Raw genomic sequence first — 18,551 nt, 5'->3', positions numbered from 1 at the left:
AAGCGAACGGGTGAGGTCTGTTTTTTTTTATCTTTCTTCTTTTTGCTTGCCTTCATACTGGCATGTATCCCACCACTCCTTCAGTGGAAATTCATCAGAAGCCATTTTAGGGACTACTAATCAGATGCTACTTATTCTTGGTAGTCTCAAATCAATCTGTTTGAGAGAAATACCTCAACATGGTGGACTAAAACTTTGAGATCGAATGTTGAACAAAGTGAAATTACCTGCTGTAATAACTTTTCCTGAATTTGCTGTATCGTTAACAAGACAAAGATGTAGATAAAAGCCTGGAAAATTTAGAAGTTACACTATGCAGTTTTAAATATGATGACATTAAGTCCTCACTTAACACCATGGATAGGTTCTTGGAAACTGTCACTTTAAACGAAACCATATAAAACAAAATCAATTCCTTTTTTTTCATCAACATCATAATGAAATAATGATGAAGGAAATGTTAATGGAGGACCTGCTATACAGCTTTCATTTAAAGTTGCAGTTTTCTTGAGCAGAACAAATTAAAAAATAAAAAATAAATAAATAATAAAGTTGCAGTTTCCAAGAACCTATTGACAACATTATGTGAGGACTTAGTGCATTTCGATTTTTAAAAAAGTCTTTTTTTCTGTATTGGAAAAAGTGCTATCAGAATGCTAGAAGTAGTGTGTTCAAAATGGTCTGTTAAAGCAGCTAGACTCTGCCAGAATCTTCTCTTTCTAAGGCACTACAATACCTTTCAGCTACCAGATAAAAAGGAGTATACCAGGCTGGGCGCAGTGGCTCACACCGATAATCACAGCACTTTGGAAGGCCAAGGCAGGTGGATCACCTGAGGTCAGAAGTTCAAGACCAGCCTGACCAATATGGTGAAACCCTGTCTCTGGCTAATACAAAAAAAACTGCCAGGTGTGGTAGCATGTGCCTGTAGTTCCAACTACTCAGGAGGCTGAGACAGGAGAATTGCTTGAACCTGGGAGGCAGGGACTGTAGAGAACCAAGAAGCCAAGATTGTACCACTGTACCCCAGCCTGGGTGACAGAGCAAGACTCTGTCTCAAAAAAAAAAAAATAAAAGGGCATACTAGGTGATTCTTTTAAAACCATAGCCACACCAGGTGTTACAGCCTCACTGTAAACTGTTCTAACAAAGAAGGTCATCTAAATGCACAATTAAAGGCTTCCGCCAACGCATCCTCCCCAGCTCCATGGACGTCAAAGGCCACATCAGAATTTAATGTGTAATGTCTGAAGTGAGACAATTTAAAAAGTGTGCACCAAGAAAAAGTAAGAGAGAGAGAAACCCTCACCTCACCTTTGATAACACTGCAGCTGGTTTTACTACTTCTCTTAGAAGAGAAGTGTCAGTAGAGGCAGAGTGGACAGGTCCCCACTTGGGTCGCTTCTGTATCTCTGACATATTGTTCTCTGCACCCTGCAGTTCAGGAAAGTCCAATGTGGTAAATTCAAACTCAGGTTTGGAGGTAGATACATTTTTTGCAATGATTTTGGATTTTCTGTCGGTTCGCTTGTGGTAACCATCTGTAATTACAAAATTAAAAGCAGGAATAAAAATTTAGTTAGTTTGATGACCAGTACTCAAGCAAGAATTGCAGAGTAGAAAGACTATTGCTGTTGATGCCACAGGTTGTTGTCAAAACACCGTCTCACCAGTGTTGATAACCTTCCTTTGTAAAAGTATAAAGTTTAAATGATCAGAAGTATCAATCATTCTGGTTGGGCCATCATGCAGAAAAACCAAAATGCACCGCACATTTTAGGAGTATGTATAGTCACACGCAACACAATGATGGTCTGGTCAACAATGGGTTACATATACAACATCCCCAAAAGATTGTAACGAAGCTGAAAAATTCTTATTGCCTACTGGTAACGTCATGGTGTGATGCATTACTCACATGCTAGTGGTGATGCTGGTATAAACAAACGTACTGAGCTAACAGGTGTATAAAAGTATAGTACATACAATTATGTAAAGTACATAATACTCGATAATGATAATAAACAACTATGTCACTTGTTTATGTATTATACTTTTTATCTTTGGAGTATATACTCCCTATACTTACAAAAGAAAAAAAGCTGGCCGGGAACAGTGGTTCACACTTGTAATCCCAGCACCTTGGGAGACCAAGACGGGCAGATCACTTGCAGCCAGGCTTTCGAGACCAACCTGGCCAACAAGGTAAAACCCGACTCTACTAAAAATACAAAAATTAGCTGGGTGTGGTGGCATGTGCCTATAATCCTAGCTACTTAGGAGGTTGAGCAATTCTCCTGCCTCAGGCTCCCAAGTAGCTGGGCTTACAGGAGTGTATCACTACACCCAGCTAATTTTGTATTTTCAGTAGAGATGGGCTTCTCCATGTTGGTCAGACTGCTCTTGAACTCCCCACCTCAGGTGATCCACCCACCTTGGCCTCCCAAAGTGTTAGGATTATAGGCCTGAGCTACCACACCCAGCCTTGTGTCTTTTTACTATTTTTTTACTGCACCTTTTCTATATTTCGATACACAAATACTTACCACTGTTACAGTTACCTACAGTATACAGTACAGTTCTAAAGGTTTATAAGTTAGGAGCAATAGACTATATCATACAGCCTAGCCAGGTAGTAGGCTATACCATCTAGGTCTGTGTAAGTACATTCTAAATGCTCCCACAATGATGAAACTAAGGACACATTTCTCAGAATGTGTACCCATCAGTAAGTGAGGCATGACTGTAATTCTAAGGCTGATGAAAAAGATTACCTTAATGTGATGTGCAGCTGGGCATTTTAATTATTCTTAATATACATTTTAGAGTACTGCAAATTAAAGGGAGTCTAATCAATTTTCTGTGCTAGTAAACCTTCCATCTTTCAGTTTGCTGGAATAAACTAGAGGGAAGCAGGTTGCATAAAACACATAACCTCAGGCCAGGCATGGTGGGCCACACCTGTAATCCCAGCACAGGCAACACAGGGAGACCTTGTCTCTTAAAACAACAACAACAACAATAAAGCATAGCCTCTTTCTCATCTTTCTCCTGAAATGCATTGGATAAGGTAGACTGCAGCTCCATGAAGCCCCTCATTTAATTATAAACCCAGAGTTATTACAGTTCCCTTGTACCAAATGGTTTATAAGTGAAGTCAATGAAAAGAGAAAAATGTATATACCAAATAATACAAATTATAGGCACTTCAGAGCCCACAATGCAACAGGTACCAAATTATAATCCCATCCCTGGGAAGAAAGACCCCTAGAATCGCTCAGGAAGTCTGACGCCATCAGCTGTGTCAGACCCAGGTCTCAATTCTTGGAGTAGTCACAATGAACAAGCCCATAGAAACAGCTGTATATATAGCAGGAAAGTTTCTGGGGACATGGGGTAGGCTGGCTTATACTACATAGTTGGTTATTTTTACCTGATTTCGAACTATTCTCAGCATAAATGGACAAATGATGTGAACCTCTAGTTGATTTTATCTCAGATGATATAGTTCCATCAGCCCTTTTACTGTCAAACTTCTGCTCATCATGTGTTTTTTTCTCATCATAGGTTTTTTTCTGCAGGAAAAGATTAAAAAGCAACATAAAATAAGAAAACCATCACAATAAAAAAGGTTTAAAGTAGCAAAATATTAAGTATTCACAATATAATCATTTTTTAAAAGACTAAATTTTTTTTTTTTTGGGACGGAGTTTCGCTCTTGTTACCCAGGCTGCAGTGCAATGGCGCGATCTCGGCTCACTGCAACCTCCGCCTCCTGGGTTCAGGCAATTCACCTGCTTCAGCCTCCTGAGTAGCTGGGATTACAGGCACGCGCCACTATGCCCAGCTAATTTTTTGTATTTTTAGTAGAGACGGGGTTTCACCATGTTGACTAGGATGGTCTCGATCTCTTGACCTCGTGATCCACCCGCCTCGGCCTCCCAAAGTGCTGGGATTACAGGCTTGACCCACCGCGCCTGGCCCAAATTATTTTTAAAAGATTAAATAAAAAAAAAATACACAGTGCTTAAACATGATGAACAAATTCACCATTTCTTTACATTTTAAACATTAAAGCAACCAATTAAAGGACACAACAAAACTCTATCATTACTCACCTTAAACAGAGCTTTCATTTCTTGCTGTAGAGGGCACATGTTCTCATTTCCATGCTTCACGGTTTGAAAACCTCGGTAACAACTGGGTTGGTTATAGTGATAGTGGGAGCCAGGCACTGAGTAAACATTCTGTGTAGAGTCAAGGGTATAAGGAGAATAGGCATATGGATGAAAAGTCATCTCAGAAGACATATACTGAGGTGGAAAAGTTGAAGCTCCAAAGGCCATGTCTTCAGTGTATATTTTCTGCCTAAGTAAAAAGCGTAAACTTTAGTTGCAGATTTCTTACAGCAGACCAAGAAGCTTTTCTGTAATAAACTAAGTCAAACTTCTCAACTTATTAATATTTTTGAGATCATTCACTCTAGCATTTGATTATTTACTCATTTTAAATATCCCTAATTAAAAGCCAAATAAAATCTGAGTGTTTCTTCCTCACCCTGCAAAGAAAGATGTTGACACTTTTTTTCACTAGTGAGCTGGAAGTTCATAAGAAACATCATCAGAGCCAGAATATGCTCCAGCAGCTTTTTACTCAACTGCTGCCGAGTATTTGGAAAAGCCTTTCCCAGCAACCCTGGCCAAAATGCCCCTGAAGACCATTATCTCTGCTGAGAGGGGATCCAATAGCCTGCAATGCCTCCCTCAGGGATCCTACAAATGGTTTTCTTCAGCCCTTCCCTGCTCCAAGCCCACCACCACATCCTGCACTTTGCTGACTATCAGAACCAGAGTGCAAAGAAGATACCGCATGGTGCCATGGCTGGAAACTACAAACTTTACTAACAAGATGGATGCCCGCTTTGAAAACTGCTATTGTCTCAGTTTTGCCCAAGCTGCTAGAATAAACGAAAATATAATTTAACACTGATTTCTCTTTGTTAACCAATTTGATGTAAGACTACAGGTTTCAACGTTTTTCCCACAAAAGCTGATACAATGACAAAATGCTGAGCAACTGATTCAAAATACAAATAGTAATCCTCATTCTAGCAAATGTTTGTTAATTTCCAAAGCTATTCCAAAACGTACTAGTACACTAAAAGGCAGAAAAATCCAAACCTAATCGTGACACACCCTATAAAATCTTCAAACTGTTAACGCTGTCAGCAGGTAAGAGCACAGGTACCGCTCACTAGAAATCGTATTACTAATCTGCTGCAAGTAAGAGACTACACTAAGAAAGGGAGACTACAGGCCCTACCTATAATATAATAATGTTTACTGCTTTCACTTCTATCCAATACTTAATCATATATTACCTCGTCTCACTACGTACTATTTCATGATATGTTAACCTAGATTTTCTAAGATCTTTTAATTTCAGGTAATTAATTTTAACATGAAATATTCCTAATTAAAAACCAAGTAAAACTCTTTTTACTGACCTTTGTCTGTCCCATAAAACAACTGGCCTAGCACTGCTCCAAACATACAGCACTGAGGACTAGCTCTTTGTAGAGAAGAGTAGGCTCAAAGCTTCATCCCACTGCCTACGTGTTCCTGTGAATTCAGTGCTGTATTTTGTTTGGGGCTCAGAAAAGTAAGCCCGGGGCAAGTGTCAGTGAAGGTAGATAATGTGTTCTTCATAAGAGAAGATGGGTTGTTAGGAAAAAAAATAGTGAAAAAGACTATCCCAAGTCCAACAAGCAGACAAATAAACAGACAAAAGAACTGTAGCTAAAAAAGGAAAGCAGGGACAGGGTCCATTGGTTTTGATGGCTGCTGTCATCCAGGAAATTTTCATCCAGGAGTCAGGAGACCTTGATTGGGGTCCTAGCTCTATTACAATCCAGTTTTCCATTCTGGATAAGTCATTTGGGTTCTGTCCCCTCACTGGTCCTTCCTCCTCTAAAAAGTTGGTATTTTCCATTTCCATCCAGTGCAAACACAATTACAGGCAGAAAACAATACCAAATATCAAAGCAGTAATTCACAGCATCTGGTGTGGCTTCAAACAGCGTGTCTGGGAAATTCTAGATGGCAGGAGTGGCCCAGATGACCCTAAACCCACAGTGACACACCTGTTTCTCATGCACTGTCATACACTGCCCCATCCACACTATAAGCCAAACTGTCTGAGTACCTGTACAATACCTGCTGGTCTCCTGGCTCCACTTCCCTTTGTCCCTTTTCTACCAATGGTTTCCAGGTCTCCCAGGACCTCCTTCTTGTCTCTTCCTCCAGGCACTTGTTGGGTCTAGGCTTGACCATCACATGACTTGAAAAGCTCCCTGGCCTGGACTTTGCTAGCTTGGCTCTCACCTGCCCTCCAAGGCTCTATCTCTGTCTCTTTCCCTGGTGCAGTCTCCTCTGCAGCCTCCTTATCTCACCCATCAGACACATTCTGAGTCAGAACCTCTTATCCTTCTGCTTAGGACTAGACATAAATACAAACAATCCAGCACCTTCCCCAGTCCAGGCCTCCATCTCCAATGTTCAGGTCATTTCCACTTACCAATTTCACTTGTTCCCAATTCAGTACATATAAATCCCAAATTTAATATCCAGTCCGCAAACCAGCCCCATTTACAACTTCTGTTCTCATGAATGATTCTACAATTATTTCCACATATTCAACTGAATATCTTTACAATACCTTTCCCACCAAAACCTGTATGGACAATCATAGAGCTCTTTTTTATTTCAGCAGGTCTCATGTAGTTTCTTTACCATTTCCAGTACCTAGAACCTGGTCAAAGCCTTCAAGACCCTCTCCTCTAAAAATCTAACCAGAATTCAGGAGTGATTACAATGAGCCCATTTAAAACACTACCAGAAGTTTTCTATTGCCTACCCAGCAAACCTAAAACTATTCAGCTGTACTATGCAGGCTTCCAAACTACTGACAGCTTCCCCGCAAAATTATCATCTTATTCCTCTACTATCTCCCAAACATAACATGCGCATGGTCCCTTCAGTCAGGCCAGGACCCAAAGAGGATGCAGTTTCTCCTCCATCCACCAAACTGACCCGAGCCATGTGCTCAGCTGTACAATGCTATATTGTTCTCATAGCTGATCTGCTATAACTCAAAAGCATCAACTGGTGCTAAAATTTTCAAAGTATATTGACAGATGGTGAAAATGCTCAAATGCCTCTTGTGGACACCTGGTGGCAGTTCTGGAGAGTACCACGTTAATTCTGGTTCTGGTGCTACCCATTTCAATTAGTCTGAACAAACATTTCCAGCTTCAGTTTCCCATGTGCAAAAATAACATTACATCTGCCTGCCACCTCATGGATTGTGGTAACCATGAAAGAAGAGAAAGTATACAATAATTCTCAAACAAAAGGCCTACATCCTCATACACAGGTGGCACAGGACTTGTCACAAAGGATGTACATGACAATGGACATTACTTGGAACAAACTTACTTTGTCTGCATAGGCAAATTTGTTTATTACATCAGTAAATAATCGGTATTTTCCAAACATGGCAAATGTTATCTGTTAAGACTACTTCTAATGATTTTTTTTTGTCTTGTCCTATAACATAAATGTGGAAGCATTTGGTATGTTCGTTTTCATCTCCATCACTTCAAAACTATGGAAGACTTCCAATAATTAATTCCAAATGAATAAATGAGTATCTTTGAGTGCACTGTGAAAGGTACTGGAGGGGAACAGATTCTGTAAGATTACTATACCTTCTTTAAGGAAAGATGAGGGAAGGGGACATACAAAGATGACTTGCTATGTAGTTGAACAAGAGAGAAAATATTTGTTTCAGAAACTTCTATTCCTTTTATCATGGAAGCAAGAGATCTCCATTTACATGTACTCTCACTATAGCAATGAAATTTTTAATCTACTTTAGAATTGCCCAGATAATCAATTCTCAACTACTTGGAGTCTCATTATTTCATCCCCACTTTAAAGGTTCTTTTCTTTTCTAACTCTTCCTATTCAACGTAATGCCTTCCTTATCCTTATTTTCTTGCCAGGCATGATTACTGTGAGTCTTATCTTTTCCTTGGTGATAAATTAAAGCTAAAAAAGAAGAGTTAAGAAAACGAATTTTTAAACTCAGCACTGCCCATTCTTGAGTCTCTGATTGGTCTCCACTCATTTTACTGCCAAAATGTTGCTTTAGCCATGTGAATGTTTTCCACCACTATTTTGAGTAACAGGAATACCATCTAGCAGATGGCTTTGAGTTCTTGTCACTGAGATATATTTTTGTATTTTGTTATGTGAGACACTCATGGTAGGGAACAACTCAAGTGAGACCCATGTCCAATTCCCCTTTATAATGGATGAAAGACAGGAGGAAAAGAGGGTATTCCTACCAAAGACCAAATTCCAGCACATAAAGGTAGGGTTTCAACTTCTGTCAAAAAAATACAACTTTCAGTATTTCCTAAAAACATCAGATGACTTGATAATTTTATTATTCATTACAATTCTCATCCTTGCAAACATTATTCTAGAATTTATATATAGTACAAACTATTTCCAATCACACCATGTAGGCACAAAAAAGGAAACAAGTATAAATCATATAAAAGAAGAATAAAGCACAAGAATTCTTAGATTAGAACTACACCTGATGACAATATTAAAAACTGATCTACAAATCTACAAAATTATATGAAAGATTAATATTTTGTCTAAATTCAGCTAAAAGTGGAAGCCATTTTGTAAATACCTAGAGAATGAATCTTGAGAAGGAAAAAGAAAATTTAAGGAAAAATGTAAGCCGTCTTTCGACTCAAATTTAGAAGAACTGAAATCTGAAATGTGTAAAATTCACTTTCATAGAACGTATATAAAGCAAAATTGTGGAAAGCTAAAGTCAACAATTTCCAAAGAATTATCCACACAGAAGCAGCTATGGTTGCTAGTCCTCTCCCCTTCCCCGAACTAGATTTTAACAGGTTAAATCCCAAAAACAAGGACTATGTTTATTTGGTCCCTCCTTTGCCCTTCCCCCCACATTTCATCTCCCATTAGATACATGATATATTTTTAAACCATATGAACAAATGAACCTTAAAATAGTACTTTTTTTTGAGACAGAATCTTGCTCTGTTGCCCAGGCTGGAGTTTAGTGGTGTGATCTTAGCTCACAACAACCTCTGCCTCCCGGGCTCAAGGGATTCTCCTGTCTCAGTCTCCAGGATAGCTGGATTTACAGGTGCCTGCCACCAAAGCTGATTAATTTTGTACTTTTGTGGAGATGGGATTTCACCATAGTGGCCAGGCTGGTCTCGAACTCCTGACCACAGGTGATCTGCCTGCCTCGGCCTCCCAAAATGCTAGGATTATAGGTGTTAACCACGGTGCCTGGCCTGAAACTGCATTTCTTCTAATACAGGCAATACAGTCTCTATTATGCCGTTGCCCAAAATAACAATGAGTCTGGAGAAAACAAGGGGAGTTAAAGCTTTTGTTTCTGGCACAGGACACAGTTAAGTTGTGCTACTGGCTCAGACTCTTCTTGGTTGAAGAGCATTCTCTCATCATTTGCACAACTTTAGTGCAATAACTGACGAATATTTGAAAGTCTAATCACCATTAAATCCAAAAACCCCTTGGTAAGACAGTTATTAAGATACATGCTCAGCAACATGGTGAAACCCCATCTCTACTAAAAATACAAAAAAACAACAACAACAACAACAAAAAATTAGCTGGGCGTGGTGGTGAGCGCCTGAAGTCCCAGCTACCCTGGAGGCTAAGGCAGGAGGGAGAATCGCCTGAACTCAGGAGGCGGAGGTTGCAGTGAGCCAAGATCGCGCTACTGCACTCCAGCCAGGCAATAGAGCAAAAATACATCTCCAAAAAAAAAAAAAAAAGGAAAAATACATACTCGGTCACTGGTGGTTCCTGAACAAACGGATAGTATGTGGCTGAAGAGCTGGGGAAGACACATGCTTCTGAGGACTCTAACCATGCCACATTGAGGCCGGCAAATCTGGGGACGAACGGTTTGACATCTGCTGATAACTTGATGCCCTGAGTAAAAAATTAGGTTTTGGGTACAAACATTCAGAGATTAAGCAAATCTAAACAAACAAGCAAAACCAAGGAGGTGTTCCTAACAGACCCAGAAATGTTCCCAATGTTGTTCAAAAACTTCTGCCTTGTAAGGGCAAGAATCTCCTTGCTAATGATTTCTCCCCAATGTTTTCTTGTTAGAAAAGGCAGTAGTCCAAATATTAAAAGTGAAAAAGAAGCACAACCAATTAAAGTGGAAATAAAACTTAACCCAGATTATTTAGTTAACACCACAACTGACAACGTTTCCATAATTTTAATCTCGGAATAAGAGATTCAGTTAGAAATAACAAAACTGTAGAAAGCACACAGTACAACTACTACAGTCAAATATACACGTGGAATGTTTAACTACAGCACGCAAAACACACTGCAGACGTTCGTTTTCATTAGATTTTCTTGAAAAAGTTGCACAAAAGCATTTGCGCTTTACTCATGAACCACTAAGTCTTGTTTTATTGAAATATCAAAGCTTGCTTTGCTAGAAAACCTTATCACCACGGGTCTTTGAAATCTAAATTCAATAAATTTCTTTATTGAATTTTTTTAGTTACGTAGTAAGAGATTCACTTTCACCGAGAATTTTATGAGTCTAAAAGTAATGCATTCGATCAACAGGGCTCCATCTCGTGGCAATGCTGAGTATGTACAGAGGAGAATGACTTCTAGGAAAACGCAAGGTCCTTTAACACAATCTAACAGTTCCCAAGAACGCGGGAAGCTTGCCAGAACCCCCCCCCACCCCGACCGCGGGGAGCGCGGGGCAGGGAGGCAGTCACTGCTCTTAGTGACACCGCACGGTAGACGCGGCGCTAACTGTGGGCGGGGTCTGCGGCCACTGACCACCACCCCAAGGCGGGCCCGGGGCGGGGCGCGGAGATAGCGGCCACCCGGTAGGGCGCTGCCGTGCCGTTACCAGCCTCCGACCCACGCCCGTCGGACCAGCCCCGTCACGGCCCGACCGAGCCCCCAGTGGGAGGCAGGCCGTCGGCGCGGGCAGCCCTTACCTCGCTTTCAGGCTCCCGCAGCCCCTCCGACGCCATGGTGCGAGGCGTGGAGGAGGCCGCGCCGGGGTGGCCAGGAACCGGCCGTCGGCTGGCCTGAAAGACAAAGCGTTTCCGCCCTCGCAGGCGACGCCAGGAAGTACGTCATAGAAAAGCGGCAGAGCCCGCCCTTCCTTCCGGCCGGAAGTACGCGGCGGCGGTGGCACTGGACCTGCGCGGGCCGCACGTGGAGAGCAGTGGGGACCGTGAGGGAGGTCCAGACCCCAGGAATCCTTTGGGCTGGGTACTCACCGTAGCTTACGGGAGCCTCAGATGTGCCCTTTAGTGCTGGGATAGCCGAGATAGTCTCCATCAAGGCAGCAGCGAGAGGCCGTGATTTACTCTGGTCCCCTGAACCTCACGAGTCTAGCGTTAGGGCGGCAGATAGCCCGGAAAGGCCTTTCGCTGAGGTGACCTTTGAGAAGTCACCAGAAGTGGAAGGAGGTTTACTAATAAGGAAGCCGAGATTATTCCCACCCCCACCACTGCATTTCCCTAAAGTTTCCTCAAGATTGGTGACTTACAGGAATTGCATACCCTTTCTTACAAATCTGGAAAGCCTCCAAACTCCTGTAAATTTCCAGAAACGCTGAGTTTGGAAGTAGGCACAGAAAACTTAAAACTCGCTTGTTTCTTTCGAAAATTAAAAAAAGTGCTAAGACATGGCAAGAGATGGAAGCGTAGTTTAATTTTCACGAGGGAAAAAAGCTCTACACACAGCAAATTAGTTAAAATAACTTTTGTCTTAAACATGTAAGGCGAGGCGGGGATTGGAGGTTGACCAAAGGTACAGGAAAGAATGCAGACTTCAATAGGTGGAAGAGGAACTTCTCGCTCAAAGGTTTAGAGGAAAGTGCAAGGGGATTTAAGAAACAGTAAATGTTATAGTTTGCCTCAACCTAATAAGGCAAGCCTTTTGAGGAATGGGAAATTTATTAGGTTGAGGCAAATTGTAGGTTTCCTCCGTCCCTTGCACAGACTAACTCTACCATTGAATACCAAGGATTTCAAGCAAGTAAGGCAGGCGCAGCTCCAGTTTTTCCAGATTTCTGTCCAAGTATGTCCCAGTTTGCTACACACCCTCTAACAAAAGTGAACCTTAGGGTCTGGTCTGGCAGGAATTTATGCTGGGAGTGGTGACTGTCACCTTCCTTTCAGCACTATTGGGTCCAAGATGTAATGAAGTTTACTTAATTTTGTCATGTTTGTTAGTTACCCTGGACACTAACAAACTGTCCTGTGGTGGTGGCAGTGATGTGGGGGAAGTAGATTTTAGGAATGTTGCTAATCACAACCTTCAAAATTTACTGCTCTCATGTATAAAGATACACTTTCTTAACCAAGGGACCTTGTGTATGCTGGCTGCTCATTTAAGATGTTTCTATAGCATAGTCATTAGGATGAACAGCCTACGTCTGCATTTAACTCAAACATTTCGTAGGAGCTAAAAAGGCAAACGTGTTTTACAGTGCTTTTGAACTTCTAAAAATACGGTGATAACATGTAAAACTACTGTGAAAATTTGGTAAAATCTACTTTGGCGTTAAACATATCCCTGGTTCTTAATTTCTTCATTAAGTGAGTTAGTTAAATGGTATCCCTATCATATCATGCTATTTTAAACTCATTTAACATTATCTTTAAGGTAACTTCCTCAGAGCTAAAACTGTAACACTGAAATCAATCTCAATAGTCACAAATTAACTGTAAGAAAATATACCTCAGAAATGTGAAACTGTGATAAATGCAACATACAAACTTTATTGAACAAAAGTAACAGGTAAAGTCGAACAGTCACTTAATATTAAGAGAAAAACTGGAAGAACTTTTAAACATCTTAACAGTAACCTAGTTGCAGTTGCATTTAACTGAGCTCTGTTGCTGTGAAGAATACAGCTCATGCACAGGTATGGATGAAAGATTTGTACATTTCTCAAGTATTCACTGAATACTACCTTATATACACATAAACATTAAATTTGAAAAAGATTTGACATTCCCCAGGTAAACTTCATTTTTGTTGATCTTTTGGAAGAGGTCGTCTAAACAGAAGAATATGTGGTTCTGTGGAAAGAAAATGTTTTGTATCATTTTAATATGGTTTCCATATACTCAACAGAAATTCAAATGCATTCTCAACTAAACCAGAATAAAATAAACTAAGTCCACTATTAACTGGTTTGAGGTATCTAAAATGAATTTTACTTCAAAGTTACTGTCTACAGTAAACAAAAGTAAGATCACCTCTTTATAGGGGAAAACACCTCTTTCAATCACCTTACAAGATCTCATACTAATGGGTAATCCCTGCAAATTCTGTTTCACATACTCCAATCCCAAGAAAGTGACAGTCCTTTTAGTTTTTGATGCAATGTTTTTCTTTAACAGCAGAGTAGAAAGCAAGATAGTTTTAGTTCTACCTACTTCAGCTTCTATAGTAGGTCTTCAGAGTTAGATTTACTGATAATCCAAAAATAGAATTTAATCCACACTGTTTTAGTATCGTTTACTATTTAATATGTGAAAAACTTTTGGTAAATACCACATAATAGCATAAGGTACCCATAAGCACATTTGAGTTAATATGCTATTACCTCATTTAAACTTTATGTGGTAGATAACTATCCTTTAAGAGGGCTGAAGAGTGACTCACTTTAAATTAAATCGATATCCACACATAGAAAAGAACACTTGTCTTAGGATGTATTTATAGTAAAATGCTTCGGGATACTTACTATCAACGATGATACAGATTTTAAAACATATATATTTTTCAAAATTTACTTTTTACATGATTTTTCAAGTAGAATAATGCATTACTTTCACTCCTGTGGTATTTTATTTACCAGAAAATTGGAACTCTCTCCAGCGTCAAGAAATTAGTCAGTTAAAAAACAGTCAAGGCTGCGTGCCAGGGCTCATGCCTGTAACTCAGCACTTTGGGAGGCTGAAGTGGACAGATCAAGAGGTCAGGAGATCAAGACCATCCTGGTCAACACAGTAAAATCCCATCTCTACTAAAAATACAAAAAAAAAAAAAAAAATTAGCCGGGCGTGGCAGCACTTACCTATAGTCCCAGCTACTACTCGGGAGGCTGAGGTAGGACAATCACTTGAACCCAGGAGGCGGAGATTACAGTGAGCCAAGATTGTGCCACTGCACTCCAGCCTCGGAGACAGAACAAGACTCCGTCTCAAAAAAATAAAAATAAAAATAAACCCAAAGAACCATCAATCAGAAGAGTTACTTTGAGGTATCATTCAACGTCAATATTTTAAAAATTCTGATAGCCATACCAATATTTCAACAATTAGTGCTTTTACTATAATATAGCAAAGCTTACCTGGCTCATGAATCATGTAATGAACCCAGCCTAGACTCTGTTGGACACCAAGTCTCCTCCACTCCTCTTCAGACATCAGATGAGTTTTAGGTACTTGTTTGGAAAGTTCTCTGGGTAACATAACATGCCTGTTAAAAGATATAGTCAAGTATTAGTCCAGTTCCTTGTCTACAATTGTCTCTTTATACATGTACCTTTAGCAACTCTATGTTGCTTTAATATTGAGAACTACACTCTACTACCTATAATTCTAATTTGTGATGGCCTGTGTTCAAATTAGGGAGCTAAGAGTGCACAATTCAAAAGCAGAAGGCATTTTCCTTAGGATTAATTATTTTCTCTTAACAGAATGCTTACTAGTTTCCTTAATCTTCAGGAATAGAACCTCAAAATATAAGCTGAGCATATGGTTACCAGCCGCCAAGTCATAAGCCAACAAGATGTAAGAAAATATTTAACTTATGTGGAAAGTGTTCTCAAAGGTAAAGAACATGCTGAACTCTTTTTCCTTCTTGTTGAATGCACATTAATATGATAAGGGAGCCAGAGCAGGAATCCAGGACCATAGAAGCCACTGTAAATTGAGAATGGTAAAGCAACGAGGTAAGGATCCAGCCTAGTCCCTGGCTGTAGAGCTGTTATCCCTGCCCCACATTATTAGATTTTTATGTAAGGAAAAAGTCTGTTACAGTTAATTTGGGTTTCCTCTTACTCAACATAGCTTTGTAGTAGCTACTAGTCCTTGTATGCTCCAGAAGTTGCTTTATACAATATTAAAAACAGAAAACCACTAACTGCACATACACATTGTTTGCAACCTCAGTTTTCCAGTTAACTTACTGACTTATATCCAAAATTTACATTGTTCAGTTTCTTAGGCAAGCATGGAATAACCTTCAAAGTTAAACCATCAATATGTACAATTGTAGCCTTATGAAATTCTCAAAAACAAATCATTGTTAATAGCATCCCACAGCATTTTGTCAAAGATTTGCCAAATGAATCTTTTCAAATTGAATAAGAATTTTTACTCAATTATCATTAAAAAGGACTTTATAAATAAAGTCACAATTCTCGGCCCCATATCGACCATCTCCAGAAGTAGTAACAGTTTTTAACTGTTTTATACTTTATAACCACGAGCCCAAATTTTTTACCAGTGTTAAGATATCTGTCTGAGTCAGCTGGCTAGCAATGAATGAGGTGCAATATGGTCACATTCAGACACAGTAAACTGAATGCCTAACCCATTATAAGCACCAAGCCATCATCAACTTAAATTTAGTCTGTGGCTGGTTATTTAAGTACCAATTTATTTGCAGGGCAAAGTGGGCCTCAGAAAAATTCTATTATGTTGTTCGATTGCCTTAAAGCCACCAAGTCATAGGTTACTACCATAATTTGTACAGTTTTTACCAATTCCAGTGAACTATATGGTGACTTTTAGTAGTTCTTACCAGTTATCACCCACATTCTTGAAATGCTGCTTTAACATCTAACTTTTAAAGCTCTACAAATAAATCTGTTATCTTATTTCTATCTTCTATATTGATTATTCTCAAAGAGAAATATAGTGCTTTTGTACCTTTTCTTTCAGATTTACAGAGTAAGTAAATCTACCAACAAGTTATTTAGATAGAAATTACCACGCTTTTCTCCATAAACACAGAAACATGCTCTCCTCCATCAGCGTTTCTTTTTAAAGGAAAAATGTTTAAGTAGCATCCAGCCCATATGAGGATTCTAACTGTATTTTGCCATAGAGATAGTTTGCAAACTAACTACACGTAAGGACAATTATTTCAAAAAATCTAACGTTTATTTCAGTCGACATGCAAAACAGTGCTAAATTTATAAAGCTTCCCAGAGAAATCCTCAGTTCTTTGCCTGTAAAAACAGACTTCCATGATGTGGGGGTGGGGGCACCCACTGTTACATGCCCTTAGAAACATAAGACCCTCATGTAAAAGGACTAGGAAATTAATTTTGTAATCAAGAAAAATCAAAGAAAACTGCACACTGGCAAAAATACTATCCTTTGAAATATACATTGCATGCTGCCCCATTATATATTAATACAAACCACCCTAGATTCATGCCTTAGTGTTATATTATCACTAGTTTCCCCTTTATTTGTGGAGATTACTATCCTGTTTCATAAAGGTTAGTGGCTTGGTCATTTAATACCAGCTCTAATTTTTATTGGATTAAAATAAATCACTTCAGATATGTAAACTTGCTTCTATACATTCCACAAACAAATCAGCTGAGTATATTAAAACTAAAATATGGACTTACTGCCATCAGAAAGAAGTCTGAGAAATCGCTTGATTTTCAATATGCCCTAAAAGAAACTCATACCAACTTTTAAATCCTTATCCTAAACACTTGGCACTAGATGCGTTTCAGAATAATTTTCCAGGTTTTAGTAAGGTTATGGTTTTACATTGCGTTCATTATTAACGATCCTCAATAAGGCTCTTAACATCACATAATTGAACACTAGGCCAGCATATTACATGATTAAAACTGTATAGTTTAGTATTACTACAAGGTTAAGACAATCTACTTGAAATTTACCTACAGCCAGAAAAAACATGAGATTTTTCTAGTTAGGAATACAAAAGGGTGCAATTATTACTACCCATAGAAATCTTCAGTATTCCTTATGTGAAAACAGACTTCCATGCTTGTAGGGAGGGGGAGAAAAAGAGAAGCCACCCACTGCTGTTTTATTTCTTCCTTAAATAGCATTCGTAGAAATCGAACCTACAAGGGCAGCAGACAGAAAATAAGGTCGAAATTTGGCCAACGATGGCATGGGCTTTACCTCCCCTAAATCCTGGTAGTATCCCAGAATACAACGTTCTAGTCACTACCTAGTAGGACAAGGGGTTGACTGGTCTTTGAAGCCACGCCCTAAATGAGTGTCCCGAATACAATAAGGACAACAAATTTTAAATGTCCCTAACCCCTTCTCCCAGAAACATTTAAAATTTGTCTAATTTTACGGATCGATTATAACCACTACGTTCTAGTACATCGCTTCAGGACTCAAATGCAAAAGTTCCTCGAAGCCAAAAATTTGGCCAGTGTACACTAGCAGAAAATAATGCCCAAAGTCCACTCAAGCTCTTAATCGGCCTTAAAATGAAACTCCTTTAATAATGTCCTCAATTGTATGTCTGCGGCTAACCTATAATGGCCTAAATCACCATACCCAATAAACATTTTCAAATCCCCATCAAGCTCATTATTTTTCGGGGTTCCCCTAAAAATGAAAAAACATTTTCTTGTTTTTAGTGAGTACCACTCACTCCAAAAACAAGAAAATGAGGTGTGTTCCTCTATGCTAACAGATGAAAATTACCACTGTAAACCAGAAACTAGTAAAAGTTCCATCACCCAGGCAGCGAAGCGGGAGAGGTGTGCGACATGGCTGCGAACGGAAAACGACGGCTCTAGGTGGGTTTTCCGGGTCTGGTTCAAAGAGCTGGAACTGAGACCAGTTACTAAACGGTCTAATTTCTTCTGCCACAGCCGAGAGGAGAAGGACCGCACGGTCACTCGGCGTCGCCCAGGACCCCGGGCCCCTCAAGTTGCGCTGGTTCCTAAACGCCGCCCGCTGCGCGCTCTTCCCTCACCCTCCGCGTACACCTAACAAAGGCCCAACCGGCCGGGTGCGGCCGCGCACCCAACTTCGGCGGACTGCCGGGAGCAACAGGAGGCAGCGACCACCAACCCCATCCCTAGCCCTCCGGCTCCGGGCTCCGCCCCCAGGCCCCTGGCCCCCACTCCCTCTTCGGCTTTGGTCGCCCCGCCCGCGGGGGGCCCCGGCTAAGGGAGCCGGCTCGGGGTCGGAGAAAGCCGCTCACCGGTACTCGTAGTGCTCGTCGAAGTACTTGTCCGAGTAGTAGATCTGCTTGTGGGCCATCCTGCCGGCGGGCTGATGGAAATGAGAGAGCACGAAGCGGGAACAGCAGACAACTCGCACACGTCTGCTCAACGCAACGACTCGCTAGAGACTAACGACCGCAGTCCCA

At 40.2% G+C, this 18,551-nt stretch overlaps 2 protein-coding genes across 12 annotated transcripts in view; both read right to left on the bottom strand.

Annotated features, from left to right (window-relative positions):
* Positions 1 to 11,241, bottom strand: part of SECISBP2 (SECIS binding protein 2) — a 40,260-nt gene extending 29,019 nt beyond the window's left edge. For 6 of the 11 annotated variants that reach the window (XM_002806480.7, XM_035299610.3, XM_035299612.3 and 3 more), the window contains exons 1-5: positions 11,129 to 11,241; positions 9,934 to 10,079; positions 4,119 to 4,368; positions 3,434 to 3,575; positions 1,315 to 1,541 (exon numbers count right to left, since the gene is read on the bottom strand). In XM_002806480.7, the coding sequence (XP_002806526.2) occupies positions 1,315 to 1,541; positions 3,434 to 3,575; positions 4,119 to 4,368; positions 9,934 to 10,079; positions 11,129 to 11,164 (801 nt within the window). In that variant the 5' untranslated portion in view covers positions 11,165 to 11,241. The remainder of the gene's footprint in view (positions 1 to 1,314; positions 1,542 to 3,433; positions 3,576 to 4,118; positions 4,369 to 9,933; positions 10,080 to 11,128) is intronic. The other 5 variants (XM_035299626.3, XM_078365513.1, XM_078365516.1 and 2 more) reach the window with 1 other exon arrangement.
* Positions 11,242 to 12,905: 1,664 nt separating this feature from the next.
* CKS2 (CDC28 protein kinase regulatory subunit 2) lies at positions 12,906 to 18,538 on the bottom strand. Its single transcript, XM_002742711.4, has 3 exons — positions 18,384 to 18,538; positions 14,509 to 14,636; positions 12,906 to 13,228 (listed from the first exon to the last, which is right to left on the bottom strand). The coding sequence occupies exons 1-3, from the start codon at positions 18,440 to 18,442 to the stop codon at positions 13,176 to 13,178; spliced, it is 240 nt and encodes a 79-aa protein (XP_002742757.1). The 5' UTR covers positions 18,443 to 18,538; the 3' UTR covers positions 12,906 to 13,175.
* Positions 18,539 to 18,551: the final 13 nt, after the last annotated feature.

Source organism: Callithrix jacchus, chromosome 1 (assembly GCF_049354715.1).
Source record: "Callithrix jacchus isolate 240 chromosome 1, calJac240_pri, whole genome shotgun sequence".
Taxonomy (NCBI): Eukaryota; Metazoa; Chordata; class Mammalia; order Primates; family Cebidae; genus Callithrix; species Callithrix jacchus.
The sequence above is the reverse complement of the archived record's forward strand: the minus strand, read 5'-3'. Positions and strand labels throughout refer to the sequence as shown.